We start from the raw sequence: 11,483 nt of genomic DNA, 5'->3' as shown, positions 1-11,483 counted from the left end.
CCGGCAGAAAACCGGTGGCGGTGGAGCCGGACGCAGCGGCGGACGTCATGGCAGTCGGGCGACGGCGGCGGCGGGCGCGGCGGCGGCGGCGGTGGCGGCAGCGGCGGCGGCGGCGGTTTAGGGTTTTTAGGCGGAAGCGGACGTAACCTAGCGTGATACCATGTAAGACAATAGGCTTTGGGGGGAACCGGCACAACCCTCTAGGGGTGGCCTATCACATATATATATAATGAGGTGATATACAACGTTACAATATACACATGTAAATACAGTCTAACACATGCACGGCATTGTTCTGCAAATCGACAACATACAGAAGGACGACGTACATACGACTTGCTCCGTACCGTACCGTCGACGTTGCATCTGTTAGGACCACCGAAAAATATAGCGCCCTATATCCTCTCTAATAGCAATGCTATAGAGTATTGAGAATTGTCTCGCTAAATATATCGATGTACAACATCTTGCTAATAGCATGCTATAGCACGATATAGCATGCTAATAGCATATTTTGAGCTCCATACTATTTTGCTGTAGCGCACTATTTTGCTGCATCTGTTAGGACATCTCTAACAGTAACCCACAAAAATCCTTCCCATGCGTGAACAGGGGACAGTTTACGATCACAACGCTAGCCGCATCCGTCCGGCCTTCCTCATTTTTTTCTCCAAGTCCGCACGATCAAATAGCCGCATGCAAAGGATACATGCGTTTAAACAGCCGCATGCAACACAAGTTCAAATTAAAAAAAAAATCAAATATCACATCCTAACATTGTTCTTCCCTTTCATCGCCCATTGATGCTCAATCAGATATATTTTCGGTTGCTCGTATCGCTTAGTGTTAGCATTTTGGTCGGTTGGGATTAGAGATTAATAGGAAATCGACCGGTTAATCAATTTTATCGGTCGACTATTAATCGGGCATTTTTCTGTAACTCCCAAGTTTCCAGCACTAAAATATGGTATATTCAACGCAAAAAATATTGAGCAAAAGTGTTATCTTGATTACTTGGCTTTGAATACTATAAAGTGACAAAGAAATAGAACAAGAATACATATTAGGTAACAACGTCCAAAAACACAAATAAACATAGTTTTTACACACATAGTGCTAGAAATAGGCCCGACGATAGATTCCTGATAAATTGGCCCAAACGATAAATGGTGAGGATATGGCATAATCTTATCGGTCACCCCATGAGTAGTGATAAAGCTGACGATAAAGCGTTGAACCGTTGAACCGGAAGATTTCTTGAACAGTGCGAATTTGTTGTTGCATTTGAATAAACTCCTTAAATGTGGCCAGATTCTGGTCCTGAAGTTGGATAGGATCATCCATGTTCTCAAATTCTAGAGCAACGGCAGCATCGTTACCCTCATCCTTGATGATGATGTTATGCATGATGACACAACATGTCATCACCTTCCACAAGGTCTCTGGATTCCATAGTTTAGCAGGTCCACAAACAACTATAAAACGGGCTTCCAGAACTCGAAATGCTGACGAAAATGGTCAGCGAATAATGCATCGGGGGCAAAGTAGTCGGTCATCAGTGCCAAATGGCCACGTGCCCTATTGCATTTGAGCACCCGATGACCCTTGATCGAGCCACTGAAATTGAGAACATGGTTCTCCGCACGCTCCATATCTCTAAGGACGTGTGCATCATCGTCGTTTCATCGGAGTACTTCTCCTCTTCTGACGAGCTATCTGACGACTCAACATACTGCTTGTATATGTACTCCAAATCGGAATCCATTGCTAGAAAGGAGGGACAACTATTTAGCTTTGGTGATTCATCGAACAGTTGACGGGCATGGTGAGAGAATAGCGGTAGCAGATGGTACCTGGCAAGGCTGTCCGAGGACAGGGGTTGAACAGAGGCGGAGGAGAAGCCGGGTGGAGTCCTGCCGTAGCACTAGAGAGGTGCGGTGACGCAGAGTTCCGGCAGGGGTGTGGCGTTGCGGCCGGGGTGGTGGAGCAGCGGCGAAGGCAAGAGAGAAAGAAGGAAGGAGAGAAAATGGGGAGGATGGGGTCGTGAGGTCCGCGAAGGGTTTTGGGTGACTGCACTTTCTCCCGCACACCTGGGACAAACGTGAAGGCTTTGCAGGCGCCCGGACCGCTACCACACCCGCATGTGCCCTCCCTGGACCACACAAAGCCCTTCCCTCGCCCGCACGTACGCTTCCTACCCGAAACGGTAAGTGCCGTTCCAGAGCATTAGTCTCCGCATTCATGCCCGTCCAAAGAGGACGCTACCTTTCACTGGTGTTGGCATTGAAGCGGCACGCTGGCCAAGAGAGCGCCGCCGGCGCCGCTTCCTGATGCACGCAGATGCTCCACGTTCAAACAAAATTGCGGTCATCCGTCCGTCCACCTGCCACCCACATTAATGACACATGGTTGCCAAAGAACCTACTCCGACGCCACCCATTCGCCCCTCTACTGCCCACCATTGCCGTCTCGCCCGCTATATAAACTCCATCCCCAGCCATAGTTGCATTAATCCTCCTCTGGCCCCTTTCTCTTCTCCCGCACAACTCTCACCATGGCATCCTCTCACTCCAAAGCTCACTGGGACGCACTTTAGCCAGAGCAGAAGAATGAGATGGCTTCCATTGCTGTCGGCTGGCAGGCCGGAGGCTAACGACATCTCAATGGAGGATGCAGTTGAGAACGAGCCGACGCCACCCTCATCAGTGCATCGCACCATGATCATCGGCAAGGGCCATGCCCATTAGATGGACATGGTGCTGGAGGAGCATTTTGGGAGACGCGGTCGATACCGCCTACAACCTCCAGCTCCTCCAGGAGCACCAGCAGGCTGAGGAGCAGCTCAACGTCCATAGAAGATCGCGCCAGACGCGGACTTGGCGTAACAAGCGGCTTTGCTTGAGCCCTACACCTCCACCCGTGAGATCTGCCTCGCCCGCTGGTGGTACCGTATGCATCAGGTGGAATTGGAGGCCGCTTACAAGGAGTTGGATGAGGCGGGAGACGAGGTGTGGCAAGACCGACGATGAGGACGACATCACCGTTTGCGCCGAGGCAACGCCCCGCTTGCACGGCCATGAGCCAACATGTCCGCGGGCGCAGCCGGCAGCGCGGTAAGTCGCCGCAGCTTGGGTCCCAGGAAGTCCACTGCTCCTCCCCTCCCATCGACACCAAGCTTCATGGGCTGCCCATTGTAGGTCAATTAGCCGCTTGGCCGCGATGTGGACACGGGCAACTTCACTTTCCGGGGCTTCGTAGGCAAAGGTTACGGAGGCCGAGCTGGGGAGCGCCGATGCGAAATTGGAGAAGGGCTAAGCTTCAGTTCTTGTGGCTCACCGCCAGACATGGGGAACGGGCGCAGATGATCTTTTAGTTTAGGTATTGTAGCTCTATTGTCGTGTCGGATGAGCACCGCTTTTAGTTGAAATATGTCCAAGATGTAATGAATTCCATTATGTTTATATGAAATCTGCTGTGTTTGCATCCGGTTTCTATGAAAAAAAATTGGACATGTTCGCATGAATTTCGTCCGGTTGTTCCAATAATAGTTAAAATTTATGCTGGCAGCTTCGGATGGCCACCTCCCGTTTCCATGTCAGCGGACTGATCCTCCCCTGTACGACGGACACATGAGTAAATTTGCGGCTCGGCGTTGGAGATGCCCTAAGGCACTCCTTTGGCCATTCTGTAATTTCGTTAATGTAGCATTTTTCCAATCGTCTAAAGGTATTGCCACGTTGCTCTGCAATACCAAAGGAATTTTGCAAATTGCAACGGGGCATACATTTATTTATACTGGTTTAAAACATCTCACATCCTTCCCTCACACACACTCTCTAGCGATTGCATTTGCACGTTACTATTGGCTTGTGAGGAAGGCACACGTTTTTCTCCATCTTAAAAAAACAATCTCTTCTCCATCTCAATTTTCCTAAAAAAAATCTCACATCAGCTAGCTTGAGAGGTCATAGGAAAAAAAAACTTACTTCCATCTTAAAAGAAAAAAGAACGAAAAGCTTTACTAGAAAAGAAAAATACCGGGATATCTACCTGACGTTAGAGATGTTCGCTAGGAGAAATCAAAGACTGGGAACCTGGCCTGACAAAAAGCATGCATATTTTTTTATTTATTTTTTGCGAAAAAACTTCCAATCTATTCATCTTCAATCATGGTAGTACAACGAATATCAGAAATAAAAATTATATTCAGATTCGTTGATCACCTAGCGACGACTACAAGTACCGAAGCGAGCCGAAGGCGCGCTGCCATCATCGCCCCTCCATCGCCGGAGCCGGGCACAACTTGTTGTAGTAGACAGTCGGGAAGTCATCGTGCTAAGGCCCCATTGGACCAGCACTCCAGAACAGCAACCACCGCCGATGAAAAATAACGTAGACCAAAAGGATCCAAACCAAAGACACACGAACAAAGACGAACAACGACCAGATCCAAGCAAATCCACCAAAGATAGATCTGCCGGAGACACACCTCCACACGCCCACCAACGATGCTAGACGCACCGCCGGAACGGGGGCTAGGTGGTGAGACCTTTATTCCATCTTCAGGGAGCCGCCGCCGTCTCGCCTTCTTGAGTAGCACACAAACCCTAACAAGATTGAAAAAAACGACTAAAAACGGAGCCCTCCCGCCAGCCCTTGGCAGGATCCACTGCGCCTCCATGGCCCTAGGGCCACCAGAGACGAGGCGGACCTGCGCCGGCGCCGGCGAGAGGCACGAACCCTAACTTTCTTTCTTGGAGGAGGAGGAGGAGGCGGAAAATCACTCGCAGTATAAATAGCATGCATATGTGTATGTCTTTTACCGACTAAAAAAATTACCACTAATTATCACTAGGAAACTATTTACTGATACATAAACTATTTTACTGATGATTAACAAAAAAAAGTCGTGCTCTAAATTACAAAGAAAGTCACCAGGCTATACTCCTAAAACTTATGTAGGTCAAGGCAAGTGTGTAAAAAGAGTACTTGTATCAATGATATATATACAAACATGGCAAAAGTTTATTGCCCATATGGCAAATGATGTATGTCCAGCAAAAACATTTAAAATTAGTGGAAAAATACAAAGGTAGATCATGATAAAATGTGGATAAAAAAGAAAAGTACTTGTAAATTTCCAAGAGCATGGCAAAAGCGCGTATTATATATGAAAATGACTTATGGGAATCTGCAAATATATTTTGACAAAAATTCCATGCTCTTTGTTATAACATACAGGTCACATGCATCGAAAAATGAACTTGCCAATGTAGAAATAATATAATTGTCTTGTAATATTGCAAAACTTGTCTCATGACGTTTTGGTTCCCGGGTGCATTTGCTCCCACATGAACAGTAAAATATAAACAAATTGTATTTTTCAAGAAAATCTGAATTTTTTTAGATGTTTCTATTAGTGTCGCTAGCGTGCTTGACAATTTTCATGCGAAATGGAGTAGCACTGTTTTGTCTGTGAAAAAACAAATCTGGGTGTAACATTTGGGGCAAACATTTGGTGTTCAATATTTTTTTGTGCAAGCCAAAATGCTTAACCTTTTACCTACAATTTTGCAGGTAGCATTTTGATGTGACTATGAACATAAAAATTTTGCTTGTATTTTTTTTGACATTTTAAAAATTATTTTCGGCTCAGAGGAGCACGAGCACGATTGAGCCGAATTGGATTTCTGAACTTATGATAACCGACTATGAATCATTGCGCATAACCTGATCTATACCTACTGCAACTCAAAACCCACAAGTAAGTACTCCCTCCGTAAACTAATATAAAAGCATTTAGAATACTAAAATAGTGATCTAAACGCTCTTATAATAGTTTACAGAGGGAGTAAAATATTTCTTCTCCACCCATAATTAAGACCGTTGTCTCCATCATCACGTAACCGGTTGTTGGTTGGCCCCTGTCATGCGTGTATGTAGTACAACAAACAAGTGGAATTTAACGTCCCTAAAAAAAGTGGCATTTAACGAATACAATCTTGTCGTGGTATGTTTGTCATTAGTCCTTCACTGTAATCCCTCCGGTCCTATTTACTCTGCACGTTGGATTTGTCGAAAGTCAAACTTAGCTAAGTTTGACCAAATTTATATTAGAAATTATTAGCATCTATAATATCTAATAAATATAATATGAAAATATATTTCGAGATGAATCTAATGATATTGGTGTTGTTATGTAAATGTCAATAATTTTTTATATAAACTTGGTCAAAGTTGAATGAGATTGACTTCAGACAAACCTAATATGCATACTACCTCTCTCTCAGTTTACAGGGCGTGCACCCACGCTGATAAGTTAGTATATGTATTCATATTTGGTCATGACATAAGGCTAGTCATAGTGACGAGTAACTTAGACTAGGGTCATCATATGACACTAGTCCATATTACCTTCATAGTGCAAAGTATCATATAGGTATTATGACAGATTATTGCATTTATTAGATTGTACTCATTTTTTTCTTGAGAAAGGCTATGTGATGGTAGCATAGTGGGTGCTTGGATACGTTTTAGTCCCACGACTAAAAAATAGTGGGACTAAAACTTGCTAGCCTCATCCATGCTTGAATCCAAATACTAAAAAGACTAAAATCAAGTTATTGAGCATTTATTATCCTTCAAACCCTCCAATCCAGAAACCGCATGTGTTAAAGGAGAGGAATTAAATGAGGAGAGAGAGAGGGCTAATACATATTTTAGTAGGTTTCCTATGACTAAAAAATTCTAGCCTCAAGACTAGTCCTAACCTCTCTTTAGTCAGGGGTGCTTAGAACTTTAGCCTCTAAAAAAGACTATTTTTAGTCAGACTAAAAATAGTCCCTTGAATTCAAGCACCCTCATAGTATGTTAGAGCATCTACAACCACAGTTGCCTAATATGAGGCCCTATATGGCCACGGACGTGAACCATAGTCCTCATATGCCCGCACCCACACCCATACATTGCAAGCAACAACGTAAGCAACATAAAAAACGTAGATCAAAATCAGAATATATCAAACGAGAAATATAGATACATTTTGCGTCGGGCATAGTGCATCGGACACCCTTCATCGGACCCAAAAGACATAGTTCGCTGGATTATACTAGATATAAAATAGACATAGAGCTAGACGATGCGGAGACCACCATTTCTTGGCTAGTCCTTTGCCCTTGCGGTCACTGGTGGGGCGGTCCATCTCCGTGTAGGCGTCCGTGGCAGGAGGATCTTCGCCGCCGTCCGTGCTAGTGGTGCCGCTCTCCGACAATGACGAGATGTAGCTGGAGAGGCAGCACACGGTGCAGGACTGCTTCTTCGCATGCCGTGGCGCATTGGCCTTGGCGTTCTATTTCTCCTTCACGAGGCGCTTCGAAGCTTCAAATCCTGATCCGAAGCGTCTTTGCATTTTTCACCGGGCGTGTCTACCGTCCGTCTCCGCCGTGGTTAGCGAACGGCGCATGACCTCGTGGAGGAGCTATTCCTCCGGGTCGACAGGGATAGAGTGGGCACATTGGCGGGAAGAGCCGGACTCTGCCTCAGCCCGCTGCCGCTCGTGCAGGGCGGCCTTTGGTCTCCGACTCTGGCATCTGCATCCTCACGGGAGCCGCGTGCAGAAGGACCTAGAATTGCCCGGGAGGAGCTGCTGCCAAGGGCGAGAGGATTGGGCCGCCCTACTCCGGATCTGGAGGCGTGCAGAGTGGGACGGGTGAGCCTATTGGAGCACTTTGGCGTGGCGGGGCCGGGGGGAGCCGGTGGCGGACGTCGTGGAGTTCGAGCTCCCGCCGTTGTCCAGCCCAATCAATCAAATGACCAGTCTAACCCAATCAATTTGAATTTATTTTGTATTCATGAGAGAGGTCACACCAATCCTACTCCGCTTATATATTGTAATTCCTATATTGGGCCACCATGATAGAGACCTCAAAATAAATGTGCATGCCAACAAATTAAAAAGAAGACATTAAGCTTGTTGTGTTCCATCATGTAACCGTTTTTAATGTTTGTAGCAGGTAGGAACCCAGCTGGAAGAACCTGCTTACGTAGTTATCTTTTGGAGCATCAAAGTGATAATTGTTGTGACTAGCTTAAATAAGAGGTAATATCACTGGATAGTAAATTTTTAGTTTTTTTACACGTCCGGCAAGTGGTAGCAACGTTTGCCTGTGTCTATACGGATGGTAAACCGGCCCAATTAACAGCAGCAATACGCCCTCAAGGGCAAAAAGGAATCATTATATGTTCAATAAACGAGGCACGAAATTATATGTGAAGGGACTGAAAATTTTGCAGAGAACCTATAAGAAGGACGAAACCAAGAATATCACCTTGCTTTATTATTAGTAAAAAAAAGGGTAGGTGCAATGTGCGTTGCATGCATGGCAACTCAAAAAGGTATTACTGTGTAGGCTAGTTCTGGACGATTAGGAAGTGATCGGGCTTGCCGGTGATTAGTTTAGGGAAGTGTCCTGGCTTTGTAAAGCCACGTGTGAGTCAAAATAGAAGTGCTAGTCGTGCTGTGTTAGGAAAGCTACTTTTGTATTGGAAAAGTACTAGTTCGTGTTAGCTGTTGAGTCCTAGTCCGTGATTAGGGGTGGGATTACCGAGTTGCTCGACTCGTTCAGCTCGCGCTCGTTAAAGCTCGGCTCGTTAAGCTTGGGTCGGTTGATTTTGCGCCTATTAGAGGGTACGAGACGTACCCTTGGCAAAAGTTTTTGTTCGCGTGCATTCGTGTGTTTCGATGTGATCGACACTTTGGGAGAGTTCCAACAATCTAGTTTCAATCAATTAAGAACACGAGAACACTCGTCGGAGAGTAAGTAGCGCATGGCGTAACTGGAAGGTGCACACATTGAAACTGAAAGTATTGGTTATCTTCATCCATCAGAACAACACTGAAGTGAAGACGTAGAGAGAAGACAAAACACCCTACTAACCGTAATTGGCTACACAACTACTGTGCCGATGATTTCACATGGATTTCTGGGCATTCTGCATAAATTATATATGGGTTCATCAAAGTATGTGCTCCCACGGTTTCTTTTTGGCCAGCATATAAAATTTGGTCAATGTCAAACTACACAAAGTTTGACCAAATTGATATCAAAACGTATGAACATTTACAATACTACTAAAACTGTATAGTATGAGTATACATTTCATGGTTCATCTGATAATATTGATTATTTATATTGTGAAGGTTGATGTTTTTATTAATATAAAGTTAGTCAAACTTTACAAAGCTTGACTTTGACCAAACTTTATCTGCAGACTAAAAAGAAACAGAGGGAGCAAATAGGAGAGGTCAAAAGGGTTGCATCAACTTTGTGCAAAACAATATTACATTAAAGTTTCCGCATTACAGTTTTTCTTAAAATATACTCCCACCTAGTGAGTTCTGACGAAGGTTGAGTTCCTCGAGTTGAGTACAACTTCCTATACTTGCAGGTATCCTTCCACTAATGTTGTTCTCATCCAGTTTCAATGAAATTAGCTTAACAAGATTACCAATAGTATCTGGGATTTGCCCTGACAGTTTGTTGTGTGCAAAAGATAGATGGACCAAGCGGTGCAAATTACCAATAGTTGGTGGTATATTTCCAGTGATAAGATTGTAATCCATGTAAACCCTAGTGAGGCTCTTAAGATTGCCAATCTCTTGTGGTATAGGCCCAGAAATTTGGTTTTCCCTTAGCCAAAGCCACTCAAGACTATCAGAAAGATTGCCTATCGAACTTGGCATTTTGCCTTGAAGATTGTTCCCAACCAACAGCAGCTTAGTCAACCTGGTACAATTTGCGAGTGAAGACATAAATCCCCAGTTTCCTGTTGCTAGCCTGTTGTATGACAAATCAAGTTCCTCCAAATTTGGCAATGACCCAAAGAAGGGTATGAACCCAGTTAGTGTGTTGTTATACAAGTAAAGCTGACGAAGGTTGTAAACTTTTGGAAGAGAAGCTGGGATTGGGCTTTCAAACTTGTTTGTTGAGAGCACTAATGTCTGAATATTCGGGAGTGTGTAGCTAATATTAGGGGGTAACCTTCCAACAAGCGAGTTGTTTCCTAGGCTAAGAAATGTCAGAGATGACATATTGAAGAGAGATGGTGGAACTGTCCCAGACAAGTTGTTGGCAGTCAATGCCAGTATCTGCAGAGGTGAGATATGACCTAAGCTCTCTGGTATGCTCCCGACTAAATTGTTCCCCGTAAGACGAAGATCCACAAGGGAGGAAAGGTTCCCTAGTGAGGAAGGTATTTTTCCTGAAATATGATTATCACTTAAATCGAGGTATTCAATAGGGGGAGAGGTGGCAGTAACAACAGGTATGGAACCAACAAGGTTGTTCTGTTGGAGGGAAATGTCAACAAGAGATGATGAGTTGAAGAGAGCCTTTGGCAGTTTTCCACCAAGACTATTGCCATTGAGCCAAAGTATTCGGAAGGATGAACTATATGCCAGGGACTCCGGGATGACCCCTGTTAGAGCGTTCACCCCAAGATTGACATATGTGAGAGAAGGGCTGGTGCCCAAAGATGGCGGTATGTTACCTTCCAAATTGTTCCTGCTGAGGTTGAGCTCACGGAGACGGCGCAGGAGGCCAATCTCCGATGGTATGCCACCACTGAAGTTGTTGTTTGACAGCTGCAGCCTTGTAATAGAAGTCAGGTTAGCAACGCAAGGTGATATGGAGCCTGATATGCCTTCCGACTCGAGGTCCAGCGCAATCACACGGCGAGGATACGGTTTGCTGCAGGTGATCCCATGCCACTCGCAAACATCAAAGGACTTATTGCTCCATGAAGCTAAAACTCGTGCTGGGCCTGAGAGTCTGGACTTGAAGCAAAGGAGGGCCTGTCTATCATTTTCAGTTTCCTTGCAGATGGCTAGTGGTAGGCTGCAAAGGAAGCAAAAGAGGTATAGAAACCAAACAAAGCTTGGAAACAAGACAGCGGAAGATGGCATGGCTGTGGTAGGTTACGGCTATGGAGTGTAGAAATCAAAGTTCTCATGTGCAGGAGGATGTCTAAGTACTCGGCTGTGGAGTGCGACGGCATGAATATATATTCACGGCTCAGCCATCAATATGGTGTGGTGTGAACGGGGATGATGCAAGCAACACGACTTGCTTTTGAATCGATATCGGATTCGGCGTCCATCGAAACTAGTGCTTGCCGACTGAAATAGTTTTGACTTGGAGGTGGTTGTTCAAAGCCAGACTTGCGAAATGAAATACTCCAACGCCAACTACTCCCTCCGTTCTTTTTTATAAGACGTTTTGGACAGCTGACATCGAACTGTCTTGTGCTCTGTCTAAATTGTCTAAACGTCTTATAAAAGAGAACAGAGGGAGTAGTTGGTGTTGTGAGCATGCATTTGGAATGCATGTAGTTGCCTGAGGTGCAGTGTGAATGCACGCTTCATCTTGAAGAATAATGAGCTAAAAGTGGAGAAAACTAAATATATGTACTAACATCTTGGACAC

At 45.0% G+C, this 11,483-nt stretch overlaps 1 protein-coding gene across 1 annotated transcript; it reads right to left on the bottom strand.

Annotated features, from left to right (window-relative positions):
• Positions 1-7,901: 7,901 nt before the first annotated feature.
• Positions 7,902-11,007, bottom strand: LOC123133076 (probable LRR receptor-like serine/threonine-protein kinase At3g47570). Its single transcript, XM_044552614.1, has one exon. The coding sequence runs from the start codon at positions 10,961-10,963 to the stop codon at positions 9,371-9,373; it is 1,593 nt and encodes a 530-aa protein (XP_044408549.1). The 5' UTR covers positions 10,964-11,007; the 3' UTR covers positions 7,902-9,370.
• Positions 11,008-11,483: the final 476 nt, after the last annotated feature.

Source organism: Triticum aestivum, chromosome 6B (genome assembly GCF_018294505.1).
Source record: "Triticum aestivum cultivar Chinese Spring chromosome 6B, IWGSC CS RefSeq v2.1, whole genome shotgun sequence".
NCBI classification, from domain to species: domain Eukaryota; kingdom Viridiplantae; phylum Streptophyta; class Magnoliopsida; order Poales; family Poaceae; genus Triticum; species Triticum aestivum.
Note: the sequence above shows the minus strand (reverse complement) of the source record. Positions and strands in the feature narration are given on the sequence as shown.